The sequence below is a fragment of the Ceratosolen solmsi genome, unplaced genomic scaffold, assembly GCF_000503995.2.
Source record: "Ceratosolen solmsi marchali unplaced genomic scaffold, CerSol_1.0 scaffold1, whole genome shotgun sequence".
NCBI classification, from domain to species: domain Eukaryota; kingdom Metazoa; phylum Arthropoda; class Insecta; order Hymenoptera; family Agaonidae; genus Ceratosolen; species Ceratosolen solmsi.
Window position 1 is genome coordinate 13,579,875 of NW_011948415.1, and position 17,661 is coordinate 13,597,535.

The 17,661-nt window shown below is 31.4% G+C and overlaps 1 protein-coding gene across 1 annotated transcript in view; it reads right to left on the reverse strand.

The window, feature by feature from the left end:
* The window catches only part of Mmp2 (Matrix metalloproteinase 2), a 263,189-nt gene that overhangs the window by 23,453 nt on the left and 222,075 nt on the right, over window positions 1-17,661 (reverse strand). The window contains 2 exon segments of the mRNA XM_011508124.1: window positions 15,648-15,790; window positions 16,691-16,837. Of these exon segments, the coding sequence (XP_011506426.1) occupies window positions 15,648-15,790; window positions 16,691-16,837 (290 nt within the window).

A 17,661-nucleotide genomic window follows, 5' to 3' on the forward strand; every position in this document is an offset into this window, starting at 1 on the left:
ATACTCAATAGTGGCTCGCGTCAAGCCAACTTGGCAATAAAACAAATTAATCGAATCCTAACTTTTCGATATGCTACAACATGCAATATGTATGTCTAAAAATCCGAATTCGTATTCAATTGGAATATAGCACTTGGAATATCATAAATATATTTACACTCGCCACCCTCTGCTCAAAACTTATATTTTTCCAGTGAATGCACTCTGCCACCGTTAACTTCTCAAATAATGTTTAAATTTGAAATTTCGCTCTGCTGGGCCGAGGTTATACAAAAAATGGCAAGAGAAGGAGACATAAATAATGCCTCGAACGCCGTGTGCGCCAGGGTGTATCGATTTTCACTCGTGGATTTTTCGCTCCTCGATTGTCCGAAGGCTCCTTCTCTCGGAGATGTTACAGATAGTAGTTAGCCATTTGTTGCGCAGGCGCACTTATTTTGGTGTGACGCCTTCGGCAGTATCGCTACTTGACCAGGACTTCCCGTTCTTTTATCGGACAATTGTATCGGGAATTGGTTGGAGCCTGGAAACGAAGCTTCTACTTTCATTCTGTCTAATGCCGATCTACCCCATGGTAGGTCCAACCGATAAGTCTCTGCTGCCACTCTTGGAAAGAATAATGATGGCGTCACTTCTCCACCTCCATCGTCCTCTATCCGACTTTAATATTAATCAAACGCAATATTAATCGCAATCGGCCGCTGACTCGTGTGATTGGACAAGCATGAATGATTTATCATTGGCGAATTAACGGCCGAGCCGTTAATATGGACATTTTTGTTTAGATAATGTATGCGTAGATGGGAGGTGGTTTGAAAAGTTTTATGAAATAGTGTGCAACGCTTGGTAAAAGCACATAATACGTTACGCTACTGCGCAATGTAATTTTAATTATTTCTGAACAAACTTTCATCTGTATTTGAATTTATAATGAAACATTTAACTTAATTTCAAGTCTGTGTTATCAGATTGCCTTAACGAAGCATCTCGTAAATTTTCGTAAAAAGGATGCAAATGTGAAATAGTTCGTCGAATTATCAAACAGCAGAGAAGCGATGGCCAAGTGATGGTATTAAGATACACGATCCCGTTGATGCAATTTAACGAATTATTTTTACATTTCCAACAATTATTAAATACGAATAATATTCTGATTTTGGAAAATTATTCATTTTTTTTTTGTTTTTGTTTGAAAAATTAATAATATTCATCGGTAAAGAACGCATGTCCCCCTTCGATATCCTGTAATGATGTGCTATTGTAGGCGATTTTCCGCAATAATCTTATTGGACAAAATCTTATTGAAAATTTGACTAGAATTTAAAAGATCGAATAAGGCGAGAGATCAAACGATCTTTTATTATCAAATTGTTGTTTGAAAAAAGTTCGAGACTAGATTTGTCGATCGCTTATTCATTATTCATTACACATTTGTAAATCAACTCGCGTTATTATTATTTATTTTTACGAGAAATTATTATAGTATTCGATCGCGATAGTCTGCTTAAGCGACTTATCGAATAATATATTAGTTTTTAAAAAACAATTTATTAATATTGCGAATTTCACAGAGAGGAAGTTGAGAAAAGTTTAGTTAATTAATTTTTTAATCAATGATTTATCCAATCAATTTTACCTGCTGTAATTAAATCAAGTATTGATGAGAAGAGCAAATAAAGTTAAATACAGTTTAAGATTAATTTTTACAGTAAAATTGATTTTTAATGAAATTGTTAGTGGCCTTTATGAAATTTATCATAAAATATTTGAAATTTTTTACAGAATTATTGGAAAGTTTTTAGATTTTATTTTACTTTATCCTTCCTGGCGGAGTCGACAATTATTTTTTTACTAATAGTTAGTAAATGAAATTGCTGATTACCTCGTACATTTTCATGAATAATTGCGAAAGATGCTCGAGGCATTTAATAATCAACAGTTATAAGTTCTTGGTGAATTCGATTACCTATTATAATAATTTTATCCTTACCCGTAGTCTTTTTCCACTCTATAATTATTTACGGGAATAGTGATTAAGAAAATTATAATTAATTTTCATCTATTATTAAATCAATTGTTTTATGTATGGATTTATTGTATTCTATTTGATGTGCGCGTAGATAGAAAAAAACTCGATAGAAAATAATTGATTTTACAATAATGAAATGGCTGCAAGTTAAACTTTAAACGTTTACATTTATATTTATCTACGCTATAATTCCCTTTTGTCGTATGAACTTTATTCAATGAATATGCGATCGAATCCAAGCGATAGTCTTTCTATCCGTCCCTCTCTCTCTCTCTCTCTCTCTCTCTCTCACTTTATTTGCATGTACATTACTTAAGCTTAATACATTTACATATTTATATATTTACATAGTAGTTTTTTGTTCATCGATCGGCTTTAAGACGCGATAGTCTTTACCAATAGCGTAATTTTTTTTTAATATTTTTATTTTTATTTTTAATAACAGCAAGTCGCACACACGAATACTTGTTCTTGTGCTTCTTCCCCTTTTCTTTTTTCGTCTGGATTCCGTGTGCGCATACTTCGACGTTTCGAGAATTCGCGGCACAAAGTCGTCGTCATCCAGTTATGAAAGGTATGGGACTTGCACGAGGAAAAAAGGTATTAGAGTGTGCAAAGCGATAAAGACGGAGCGAGAGAGTATTGCGCATCCATGAAAGAGGAGTGGAATTTCGTTGCAATTGCCTGTCGTAATCATTGATGGCAAATTTTCTTCGTTTTCTGTTATACGGTTGAAGTACCGTGCTATACTACGAATAACATGCCAGAGTTGAAATTGTAAATTACAGATGAAAAAAACAAAATCAAACAAGAAGAAGATAAAATTCTATCAGGCAAAAATATTTCAGCATAATTAAATCTTCAACGATTATCACTTGAATTTCCAAAGTTTTTAATACTTAACTACGATTATTACGATTATGAATTTCATACGAGTACTTAGGACATTGTGTATTTCATATTAGTATAAATTTTATTGATGACAAAGGATCAAAATCATGGTTATAACAACTGCCTTGTGAATGCATAAAAACATATTTTGAATATACATGTCATATTAATTTCTAATAAAAATTTACATTTCTGTAATATTTTTTACAAACTTTATGTTTATGATTAGATCAATGGATTAACAAATTAATGTCAGCCTAAATTTTGAATGTCAAAAAATGTTTAAGGACATATATCTATCTCTACGGACATTTTCATACATTTGCAATTTTTTATCTTAATTTATAATTTGATTTTTATTTTGGCGTTTGAATATTTAATTTAATGTAGAGAATATTAACGGAGCATTTATATCAACATTGTTTGAATTATGTCATTTATTAAAATTCAAAATAATTTATCGATGTCTTTTATTTTTATTTTAATAATTGCAGTTTATTAAATTTCCTACATAGAAAAGTATCGTTCAAAGCAATTAACTCTTGCGTTAAATACGAATTTTATATTAAATGAATTATTTCAGCAATACTGTCAACGTATTGTTAGGAAAAATTGTCATAGTAAAAATGAATTTTAATAATTCTTAGTATTGGAATATTTAATAAGGCGATGATGAACATACATAATGCACTACGTGTATTTTTTTGTTTTATCTGTTTTTTTTGTTTTGTTTTTGCTTTTTGTTGAAAACAATATCAACCGCTTTAATGTTAATCGATTATGAATTTACAAGAAGCTGGTAGAGATTAAGAACACGTGCGTTGAAAGGATTTGGAGATGAATCGTAGAAGAAAAAAAATGTTAACATATTAAGTAGATTTATCGGCGAGAGCGAGAGTATCGGGTCGAGTGAAGCTCCAAATGAGAAAAAATTATAAACTGGTTGAGACACATGGCGATAAATAATCCAATAGAGGTTGCTCAGTTTTATCGCTTTAACTTTTTTTCACCTTCGAATGAAAAATATATTACGCGAGTCAAGCGTCAGAGTTTATTTTTACTTTCGTTCGTTGATTTATTTATACTGCTAATTTATTACATGCAAATGTCGTATTTTGAACTAGTTTTTTCACGTCCATATTTGATCAAATTTAAAACTATATGCATCAATATATCTAACTACATTATTATTTAATTACTTATAATAATAGTTGCACTTATCTTCGTTATTCGTTTTTCTAGGCATTAAGCGTTGAATTGTCTAAAGAGTAAATTTGAATGGATCGGAAAGTATTTTCAAGAATACTTAATCAAACGAAACGCACAATATAATAAAAAGTAAATATTCATTATTCCATATTGATTTACCCGTAAAATATCTTATCAATCTATCAACTATCAAACTAATATAATACTATCAAACTTATCACTACCATCGATTTTATTACAAACAAAAAATGTATAAATAAACTCGCGATTGATTATGTCTTTAAAGCACAAAGTTGGTGAATTTTGTCAATGACAATAAAGCTGCCGAGTAGATTTTTCTTTATTAATTTACGGTCGAACAATTTTCTATATAAAATCACATTAAAAAACGTTCGAGATTTATGACTTATGATTTATGATTTATGATTTAATCGAGTTAATTATGGCAATTAACGAAATTGGAGCTCCAATCGCATGTGGTGGACATTTAAGTGGATAGAAGCTCCAAGCGTGCATATGCAAGCATAAAGTATTTCGCGTCTGGAAAAATTCATTAAGTTTGGATGAATTATCGAGTACTCGCCGGAATTGATGACGTGCCCGTGAGACTTTTGCGTTCGACTTGAATGTAGGAAGTGCAGCCTGTCAAGGATACCCACCCGATCCCTTGAGACTAAAAAAATATGCAATACGGTATTTCATTCGAATGGAATTATTTTGCGGTGCAAAGGCTTTTCCTTCTTGATGTATTGTGTAATTTCTTGCATATCGGCTCTCTTTTACATTGTAGTAGCGTATAATCTTGAGTTGCATTTCCCTTATGCATATACGTATATACTATTTTCAATTTCTATTCAGCCCATAGAGTATGGCAATGCATGCACGTTTCGCGTTGAATATTAAAATTTTTTTAATGTAAAAATATTTCGCGATTCTTTCGTTAGGATTGCAGTACTTATTAATGGAATGCGTGAAGTGTATGATTCCACGTCAATCCACTATCATACTGATTTTAATATCATAATTTTTTCATTCCCAATGATCAAGCATACATTCCTTTATGCTAAATCCTATAATTCATTCTAATTATAATAATATCCATTTTCCGTGGACATGTGAATATAAAATACATGCACCGATTCAACTAGAATAATGTATTTGAATCGTGTAATTTTTGTGAGACAATAATGTGGTTCTTTGGAGGATACTGTAATTGTTGGAAGATGACAAGCGGAGAAGCATAAAACGAGGCGCGGAAGAACGATGGAATAATTAATAAATTCATATATGCGAAAAGGAATAATTCTAGTCAAGACAAACGAATAGCAATCCTTCTTCGGATGATGAGTACCAACTGGATAACCCAAAGACCGTACAAATTCACCTAATCTGCCGCAATTACATCAAAGTCGAGGTGTTAAATGCTATGCTCAGTCGCTGGAAATTACGTAATAAAATGTGTCTGGTTATACGTTGTGGATTAAGTAATATCGCGTTGTATCGTAAATTTTAAGATTTTATTGTGGTATTATCAGGAAAAAGATTTTGTTTATTCTATGAAAAATTTTAATAAGAGTTATATATACATGCGCAGAGACATTATTACTACGAATAGAATTATTAATAGTTTATTTAAGAGTTGTAAGGGACGATTGGCCCTAGATTATATTCAACAAAATGCTTATTTACAAATCACTGTAAAATTAATTTAACGTCCGCCGTTTGAATAAATAAATAATTTAATTACGAAACAGCTGATTATTAATTATTTTATGTTAATTGGCAGGGACGAACTTTTGATTTATTAACTTAATCATTGCAAGAAATTATTATCATAATTATTGAAATACATAACCGCAAATTACATTGAGAGTGTGCGCGTTAATATAAAATAACGTGAGCGTCAGTCTGTAATTTCTATAAAGTAAAACTAAAAAGTTCTTTTGATAACCGTTATTTACCATATTACTAATGCCGTTATCGATAGTTAATTTCAAATATTCAAATATACATTTTTTATGCAGTTTTAGTAATATCTGTCACTTACCCTGTATTTTATAATAAAAGCAGAGATTTCGTTGCTATAAATATATTATTATTTGGTTATGGATCTAAATAATTTTATTACAAATCTTAATCAATTTGTGTCTTTGAAATGGTTTCTTGATTTTTTAATTTTTTTCTTTCTTTTTCCTGTCTTTTTTTTTTTTTTTTTTTTTTTTTTTTTTTTTTTAATAACTCGATATCATTTAATCCGCCGTACATACAACTATTGTCGTTGAAATATACATAAAAGTAATTTCATAAATTTTCTATTTTTTTTTTTTCGTAAATTCAATTTTTAATACAAATTTCATGAATATAAAAGTGTCTGAAATGTTTGTAAATTTGATGTTTCATGATGATACATAATATGAATAATTTTCGCATACATAAATGCTCATAAATAATATAATGTGCAATCTCACTAGTATAATTTATTTTACATAATTAATAATTCGAATATGTCATTTATATTTGGCAAATAATATGGGTCTGAAATTGATGGAACTCTTAATTATTGAAATTATAGCAAATGCTAGCAACTAGTAAATTAAATATGACTAAAATTAATTTTATTAATGATTATGTTTTTCATCAATTCATTTGATTTAAATAACAAATACATCGGGTGAAATACTTTGATTAATAATGTAATATTCGAATATTTTGCAAATCACGATAGTTTTATTTTATATAAAATAAATAAATATCCGTCATATTCTAATCTTAATATTATATTAGAGTGTTTTAAATTTTCATTCTTCTAATGGAATATCGATCGTAGGAAGAAGCAGAATAAAAAATGAATAACACACTATGTACATTGATAATAGTTTTAAGTATTATTATCTTGTATTTAATAAATTTAATTATGATAAAAGTAAGAAGAAATGCCACACAAATATAAATTTGTTATGATTTATGGGCTTGATAAAATATTAATTTTCACGTTTTTCTAGAAACTACGGGAGGGCCGTAAATTGCCATGGAATATGAAAAAATGAAATTAGTTCGATTCCTGGGGCAGGTGGGTAGATTTGTAGAACGCATGCGCTCTCGCTTGGGCGCGGAAATTGGAATGTAATGAGGGCGTGGCGGATCGCGACGAGGTAGTAAGAAAAACATCTATACACGAGATAGGCGATCTCCTAAGAAAGAAAAGAGAAAGGGGAGTGAAGATGAAATATTCTCTGAAAAGATACGCAACACTACTGGCAGTGTAGTGTATGTGTAGCGAAGGCGGAAACAAAGTGACGATCGAAAATGTAGCCTCCGGACGTGGGGCCGAATGGGGTTGAATGAAAGAGATTTGGCAAAACGTGGAAAAGGATGGAGAAAGGGATGAGAGACTGAAGAGAAGGAAATGAATAGGAAAGGGAAATGAGGAGAAGTGAAAGACTTGGTTGGTTGGGAATTTCATATTGATGTCGGACTTTCTTCTTTTCTTTCTATCCTCTCTATCTTTATATCTTTTTTTTTTCATTTTTTTTTTTTTATTGCCATGAATTTTCAGTTGTCTTGCTTTGAAAATCATGATGTATAAATAATAGTATTTGTATTTGTTATATTGCTTTATCAATTATCTGAATTAATGTGCATAAATTCCTTTTTCAGAAACGATGACTTTTCATGCAAATGGCTTAAAAATTTTAAAATATTTCATGGCACGTGCCTGAAGTTTTAGCATACGATATGATTATTGGATAGAAAAAATTTAATATTTACTTAAAATATGTATATTAGAGCTGTTGCTTTTTGTTTTTAACTCTCGTGGAGAAAATCGCGAGCACAAGTTTTAGTTTATTTAAATTTTGAAGGACGACAATGGATACAAAATTTAACAATAAATTTTATGAGTAGCTCTGAAATTAGTATATTTTCAATACATTGTGGTATATTTGCATAATAATTTAATAATTTGTGTTACGATCAACATAATGAAGCTATTTAAATGTGGAAATACGAATCACTTGTCCTTATAAAACAAATTTTTGAAATATGAATATTCAAGTAACTTAAAAAAAAAAAAAAAAAAAAAAAACGAATATCTTTTCAATTCATATGGTGAAAAATGGAAATCATAGTATCAACCACTTCATAATTATAAATTTTCTTTATTCGATAGAAAAAAAAAGGTTTTTCCTTTTATTTATTACTTTTACTTAATATGTAGATATAAATTTTGTTTCTTAAGTATACAATTTCAGTATGATTTATAGCTATTTATAATTTTCATTATCATTCTCTTTACTCGTTAAGTCAATTGCATAAATAAATAAATAAATAAATACATAAATAAAATATTCTTATTTCAATGAATTATCTATCCTCTAATCCTGTTTTTAATGCACAGTAGTTTTTTTAAGCCCAGATTCTGTTTTTGACTATGATAAATGATTTCCCGTATCAATGTATATATAATATTCGCTTAATTATAATGATAATTATAATAAATAACAATAGATATTTTGAATTTATCTTCTGCGATGAGTTTTATCATATAAAAATTAAAATGTCTCTGAGAGTGAACGAATAAAGCGACATACACGAGAAAGAAATAAAATCGTGATATTTTAATTAAAGTATCAATAGAGTAATGTATTCTGTTAGCTAACGATATTTTATTTTTAACAATTGCCAATGAATTGTGAATTGCTTTCAATATCAGCAGAAAATTAATAAGGCCGAAAGCGTATAAATATCGTTGAATTGTTTAATATTTAAAATTTTGAATAAAAATAAAATAGTTGTTATTTATTCAATTTGATTCGGTGCAGATAATTTTGGTTTATATAAGATTATAAGGAGACATGCGCCTATCAACAATGATTCAACATTTCTTTTGAATAGTTATAATAATAATAATAATAATAATAGTAATAATAATAATAATAATAATAATAATAATAATAATAATAATGATTACGAAGACGACGATGATAATAATATCGACAAAAAGAATCATCGATAATTTGTACCGCTTAACAGGATTTAATTGTTTTTATGAAATTATTTTATTGTCATAAATGATAATACTAAAGCAATAAATAAAAAATATACAAGCATAAAAAATACTTTTCGCTAAATTCTATATAGAATATCCGAACTGTTTGATAAAGGAGGAATTTTATGATCTTTAGGGATATTATAACTCCTTATCTTTTATCGTATAAACTTCTTGCAAATATTTAAATGCTTTTAGAAACTCAACGGACGCTTTCTCATCCATTATCTCTCGAGTGATAACTTGAGATTCCAACGACTTATAACTATAAAGTTACTTTTGTTTATCCGCAAATGACAGTCCAAATACCAATTATTATTTAAAATTTTTTAGAGGTAATCTAACGATACCCAATGGTCTTTTCGTACAAAGTACTTCTTCGCTCTAATTGTAAAAGTTATGCGTGCGCTCGTGCGAGTACACACACGGATCGCTGAGAAGAGGCTGAAATATATAGAGAGTAAATAATAGGGCGCTATATACTAATCTAGGAGAATAAGGATGGCGTTTTGACGTGGTTGGAATGGAGGTGGGGCATGAGTTGGTGGTTATGGGGACGGGCGAGAGGGAGGGAGTGAGTAGATAGGATGGATGGAAGGAACTACTCAGAGGGAAATCGAGTATTAAGCAAGTCTCCAAAGTTAAGCCACAAGTTAGCGCTACATCCTCTCCCCCCCTCACTCCTCCCCACCCCCTCACAATCCCTCCACCCTACCACCTCACCATTTCACACGACCACGTCCCAACAACACTTGGCCACCTGCTCCACTACAGCAACGTGGCAGATAATCTTGAGAGCGACGCGATCCAACGACTTATCGACTATTGGGAAAATGGCTTCACGTTTCCTCGCAGGACGAAGCACTCGCTCGTTTAATTTAAATCGTTCTTATTCACTCCCATCGATTATCGTTTCTTAATTTCTTTTACACTTCAGCTCGCAACGTGCAATTTAATCGGCGTAAATTGCTTAAGCTTGCCATTCTTAACCCCCCATATTCTCTTAATCGCATTGACAATATTTTTGCCACTTGTTCCTGCATGTTTCTCCTTGTATGACCGCGAGTGGCCGACGTATTGGATTGAAAGTTTGAAAAAACAACAAAAATTTTGATTTAACTCAGTTTTTATTTATCAATGATACGATATGTATGATGATTTTGTCTTACGAAGATTCGCGATTGGAGTATATGAAAAATTCATTTTTATTATTTTTTTTTTTGTTTTTTTTTTTTTTTTTATAATTTACATTTGTTATTTTTTAATGAATTACTTTTGATCGAATAGCTCTTTGAATTTCTTCGATGCTTGTAATAATTTACGTTCATTCGATGTTTAATTAAATGCACTTAGTATAAATTAAGTACAATCCTCAAGCCAATTAGCATCGTGCAATTAGAAAATATATTTTTATATATAGTTAGCCTTCTCCTTTATACGGTTATATTTAATTAGAAATTGCTATTTAATGAATTGAAGGAAGCTAAATTGGTGTAAATTGAATTTATAGAAGGATATTCGTATATATAACCAATAACTCAAAGATCTGAGCTTTTTTTTTTCTTTTTTTTTCATGCGAATATATGTATATGAAAATTTTAGGATTGCTGTGACTGTTTGTTGGTTTACATCAGCTGCATTCAGAATTCATAAAGGAAACCGAATTTGGACTAAATTATTTTCCCCTCCGTAATTCTATCATTAAAATATTGAAAATATTTGTAAATTTATATAATATTTATAAAGTATTTTGTTTTTTATTCAAATTTCTACCAAAATATCGTCAATCATGAATTTATTTCAAATTAACTTTTTCACTTGTGCCGTGAGTGCCTTGTTATTTATTTTACAAATATATTTATCAATATATTATTTAACAATAATTATATCCAGTTTTTATATCAATGTTATTAAGTTTAATTAATTTGTTCAATTTACGTAATTTATTTTCATTTACTAATTTGTTCTAAACGTTATTAAATATGACAAAATACAAAAGTTTATTTTTTTCCATTTTTAAATTCTGTGTCCTTATATAAATTATAAGGACGTCTGTCATTTTCTTTGGATTTTATGCCATTTTAAAAAATTTTATATTAGCTTTAGCGTCGCGTAAAATATGCACTATTCCAATGTATAATCGTTCGAGGGAAAAGTTGAGAAATAAAATAATAACTTATCTCATTTCACTGATTATTCGCTAATTATTTACTAATTAATGTAAAAGTAAATGTAAAAGTAAATTTATACAAAATAATAGCAAAAAAAAAAAAAAAAAAAAAGTAAAAATGAGAAAAGAAAAAGGAAAATAAAGAAAATATAAATCTTTCAATGAGTTGAATTTTATAGATACGATATCGTGAGCTGCATATTTTTAACGAATTTCATAAATGCTTATGTATACATGAATTCGAGAATATCATTCATAAATATGTATATTTTCAACATAATAATACTGTTTCATCGTAGCGACTAAAAAAAAAAAAAAAAAAAAAAAAAAGAAAAGAAGTAAAACCCATTGTCAACGTAATACAAAAATCAGCACTAAAAATCCAAAATATGTCGAAGATGTTATTTTATCTCATATTACGAAATCACAGTACTCGTAATAGGGCAATGGGTGTGGGTAAAGGAGGGTAGTGAGGAAATACAATGTGATAAAGATAGAGCATAGGAAAAGAGAGCTTGGCTACAAAAGGAGCGTATACGCTCCTGGAGCTATATAATTCTTTATAAAGTTTAACATTTTTCTTGAATACGAAACAATTGAATTTTTCATTTGTCTTTTAGTTAATGTTTTTATAGTAGAAGCGATGTTGCAAGGGCAACGAAGGCCAGAAGTGTCATCGAAATAATAATGTATTTTTCACGATAAACTTTAAATATAACCTATGAATAAAAACAATTATATATACTTTTAGAATTTGTGATAATGCCATATTTGTTAACAATAATTTTACTACGAGTGTAAGAAGCCGTTAAATTGAAAAGTCTTTGAGTTTTCTTTTGAGTGTTTAATTGGTACGGCGCTTCCTAAAAAGTATATTATTAATTAAGATACTTAAGAAATGCTTATTTAACGACCAATGATTTCTGTCAATGAATAATGTAGGAATTAAAAATAAATACAGATAGGTATATTCGTGTATAGGTATATAACAATAATCTGTCAACCACTGAGGCATAAATTACTACCATTTTGAAAACAATTTTCTTCCAATTATAAAAAATATGATAAATATTTGTGGACGGAGTTATTATTATAAGCCAATAAGCATGGGAACAATGTGTTATAAGCTGGATCATTGAAATTTTGAGGCAAACGACGATAAGCATAAATCAACCAATGAATTCGACATCTTGAAGTTTTCTAAAAACTAAGCTAAAAACGTCCGACTTGGAAATATCAAAGACCTCGGTGAGGATAATGATTGTGCATCGCATTTATTGTCAATCCAATATGCACTCCAATGCACACTTAAAAAAATAAACTGTTTTGGCAATACGTTGGACAGTAAAACCTTTATTTTCCGAAACTGATTTCATATTTCCACAACTGTTGAGTTTCAGGTCGGTTGTGCCCATTCGAAGCTTACGATTAGGTCGTTAAAATGTAATGCCACAGTGCGAACGATATTAACGGCGGCAAACCATCTTCCGTTTTCTAATGGAATTCATTCGCACTGGCATCTACATCATTCAGCGAAAAGATTCTACTTTTTATTCTTACTACAATGCAACTCCACAAAATGCCGTGGCATTTTCTAATCGAATAATGTCCGCCTATGAGAGTTGCGACAAATAGGCGAATCGGGTGCAATTTTATGCACAACGTCGTACCGCATTGTAATGGAGTATCGCGGATCGATTTGCTTGTCCTGCGTGATTTCGCAGACGTTGTCCAGCAGCACATGGATACGTCCAGCACGGAAAGATCGGCTCTTGCGATAGTGAAGGCTAATTGAATTGGCCATTTCGGAAAAGACTATAAATTTCCTCGAATTTACGGTCGCGCAGTTTCGCAACGGGATTTCGACTTTCGTTTCCCTCTTTCTTTTCGTTCCAAGCCCCTAGCTCAAATCCTTTAAACTCGCCCGTTCATTCACAAATACCGAAGAACAGAATTTGTTTTTTTTTTTTTTTTTTTTTTTTTTTTTTTTTTTTTTTTATCATTTATCATTTGTTCTTTCTTTTTTGTGCTGTAGGTATATCGAGGACGGAAATGCTCTACGGAGACGATAAATCCGCCTCAATGAAAGCCAAACATTTGTATGGCGAGTTTCGGCGGTACGGAAAAAGTGACAACGGTTTATTCGATTCATTCGGTCCAGCTTATTCATTCTTTCTTGTTTGTTTGCATTGCGCCGCGTGTGATGCGCAGGCGCCGAATTAACTGGCCAATTTCACGCGATAAGTGAAATATTATCTCGTCGACATAGACGAACTAAATTGCGAAGGGAAATTGGTGATTTTAAGTATAATTGCAGTAATCTTTGTACACTTTCGTTGCCCATGAGAGATTCTCAAAGTAAACTTTTTTCCATTAACTATTAGATTTTATTACAGTCGACTAATTAAATTAAATTATTGCTCTAACTGTATTTATTGTAAAGAAAAGCTTTTTAAGTTAATATTGACTTCATTTGCTTATTACGATAATTAAATTGATAATCATCTTACTTTTCGTTGCATAATAAGTTGCATTAAGTTCGTAAACAATTAAGCTTAGTTTTGAAAAATATTCTTTAACGTAATAGTAATGTAATTAAAAAATTGTAGTTTACAATTACTTCTTAACTTGTACGTGACTTAATAACACAGCTGACAAATACTATTTATTTAATTTTGATAATAACAATTTATCTACGAATATACTCCTTTAAATAATATGACATTTAATTGATTATTAATTTTGATGTTTTGATTCAACTCGCAGTCTGCCTGTAATTCTTAATACCACTATTCCTAATATGACTAGAGATTGAAATATTTCGACATAATATCGAACATAATATCGTAAATGAGAGTACTTTATATGTAAATGCTAAAAAAGAAATTTAAAAAGTAAAGGAAATGAGAAATATAAATTAAAATTAAGCAACGTTATCAGCGATAAGGTTACGCTGTATTAAATTGCTTTAATTAAAGCAGAATTGTGTATCTAATATATATTTAATATAAATTCGATATATATATATATATATATATATATATATATATATATTAATTCGGAGTTGATACTCGAAATTAACGGATAATCATTTAATAAACTTGCGTGATAAATACGTATTAGAATGTACCGCAAGTAAGAGAGGTAAAACGTATTAGAAACAATGAATCTTAATAAACATCGAGGCAACCTATTAATAGAAATAAATTTATTAAGTTCTATTAAGAGCTTCTCCGATGGTAATTGATGGTAACATTAAGAACTCAGAAATTCGTAAGAAATTAATCAATGTTGCAACGATGGTAATTCTTTTAAAATTTACATATTCATTTTCCTAATATTGACGTTGAGGATATTAGTAAATAATATCATTATCATCGTTTTGAGTGGCCTCGTAAATTCAATAATATAAAATTCCATGAAATAGCCCTAATCGATGAATTTTAAACGATAAAAATATCATATTGTATTTTGAAGTAATGTTCCGATATATAAAATATAAATCGTAAAATAAAGATCAAAGTACACAGTTCGATTACGACCGTAACACAATATTTTATTAGATATAAAAATGCCGGATGCTGACTTAATTTGTTAAGGAAATAAATGAAGAGTGAAGTTTCTTTTCCCTAATAATGGCATCATTTAAATAAATAACAATTATCGATTTTCTCATATTCATAATAAATATTAAATGGATTTGTGAAAATTTTTATCATTATAAATCACTAGAATTAAAATTCGAATTAGAAGTAGTAGAATTATTTGTTTGTTTAATATATTTTACGGAGAAACGATGGAACTAGCTTACGAAATATCCTTGGAATTTATTAATTTCTTCGAAAATCTATGTAATCGCCAAACTCGACCATTATTATTATTATTAATCTGGTGAGCCTACATTTTTGCCAACTCTATGGGAATTCGAATCTATGAAATAACGCGCACACACCTGGAGGTAAATGCCGCTTTATTCAACTGCGATTTTATTCATTTTTAAATTGAGCGAAATATAAATACGATGAAGTGTTGTTTCCCGTGGCCTTGAACGGCGCATGTATTATTCAAGACTCGTAGCGCAACGAGTCCTCCAACCGTTATTCATCCACTGATTCGACCTAACTCTTATCGCTACTTTGGGGGCATCGGTCAAACATCGTTGGCGAGGGGGGAGTGGTAGGGAGGGAGGGCGGGAGGGCGGGAGGGAGGGGGGCTGTCGAGCCGGGCTGTCGAGCCGGGCCCTCGAGCATTCAATGCTACTTTGGTTCATTGGCGCAAGACCGTTGGGGCAACACACTGACCTTCGTCGGGACTGCTGTTGCCGAGGGTCCACTCCTCCTCCTCGTCGAAGTGGGCATCGCCGCCCCGGTCGCTGCCCGGGAAGAAGGCATGAGCCAATATCTGTCCCCTGCCATCGAACGGATATCCATCCCCGTGATAGCCCCTGAAAACATCAAGTAAACCGCTTTCTTACGTAATTCGTATTCGGTTTGCATGCGATGTCAAAAGCGAGGGCCGATGAACGATTTTTGCGGACTTTCTCCTCATCCTTGATATCCCGAAAATCTCCGAGAATACCTGCGACTCGCCCCACGCTACCGCCACCTATTCATCTACCCCCACCAGCCGTCTATTATTATCGTCTTTTCCGAGCTTTTACGTTCTTGTAAGATTGAAAGCGGCAAAGACGTATAATTTCCGTATAATTTTTACAAAGTGCGCGCTACTAGTTTAACCGGGCATTGATTGGGTACACATAAATAATTAAATGGTGAAGCATGTTAAGCTTCCTTCGAGAGAGAGAGAGAGAGAGAGAGAGAGAGAGAGAGAGAGACGTAATAGAAAGCGAACATTTCTATTGTATCGTGAAGAGTCAGTGCCAATACGCTGTGCTTAAAATTGCCTTTGCCAGCAGCTTTTTATGGCTACCATAACTAACACTCGCGCTCGTTATTATTCATCATTCTATTATTACTGAGATCCCCTCCTCTTACATAGCCTAATAAAATCACTAATTTATATTGAGTGGTAAAGGCAATAGTATTCGTAGCTACCGTAATGCCCACGACACTCGTTAATTGTCCAAAGCTCGTTCGACGCTTTTTTCCCATTGTTCCGAGATAGCCGTGAGAAGAAATTGTTATCGTTTCAGCATCACATCTATCGCGTAACTTGGATATTTCACCATTTTTTTCGCGGATAAAAAACGTGAGCGACAGAATCGGCGTGAAAGCGTCGTGATTTCAATTAAAGTAGGCGGGCGAGCTATTTGCGAGGTTTCGCGCGAACGAAATATTTGCAAGAGCCCACGAGGAAGTGTAAATTTAAAAAAAAATTGATTTACCGATGAAAGTAGATTAAAATGTCAGCATCGTCGCTGTTGATCTCCTGGAACGTGAGCTTCGAGTTTTTTGCCCACAAGCCGAGGGCTCGACTAAGTTCGCGACGAACACCACCTGTGTCAAGTCCGCTCGGTCGTTCCGTCCTCAAGCTGTAATAAATAAATAAACAAAATTTCATATATATATATATATATATATACATATATATTTTTCGTATATTTCGTATAAACATACAAGTGTATTTTATTCTTACGGTACTTATAATTTCTATAGTAATGTTAGATGGTGGGACGTGGGAAGTGGATCGAAGGTAATGCTTGAAGGAAAAATCAGATAATCCGTGCAAATCGTGAATTAAAAAGTCAAAGTTGGAGATGAGAAATGCTTAGTAAGATTGTGTATTGAATGTGTCATTTTGACGTCATTGATTCGTCCATTCCTTCTAGTGAAAATAATTTCATTACATTATGTCTCGTCTATATTGTGACTCGGCTCCCAGCATTACATTACACAATTGTAAGAAATCTCGATTTTTATAAGAAACTGTCGATTTATATATATAATTTGTCGAATAATTTGTAGGTAATGATGTATTTGACAGTTTTAGGAAGAAGACACATTTTCTGGTAGAAAGTGGAAAAATTCAATGTCATAACAAGTGAATTGAACCAATTATACGAATTTGTTGTTAATATCGAATAATTGATGAATTAAAATAGGGAAAAATCCCTGGATAATCCCTCGATTTTCTTAGACACTTAGAGTTTCTAAAACATCTAATGACATAGTTTATCGAAAACTTCTGTCGTCGTTGATGCAAAATAAAGTCGTCATCAGTCGTCGGTCGCTCCGAGAACAGCCACAAAGGAAGGAGGACGCTTGGAGATATCCGGAAATAGATACTCAAATTTGTCTTTTTTCAGTGGTGGTTAGGGAAGGGGGGGGGACAGCATTTCCCCTCGAGGTCTATTTG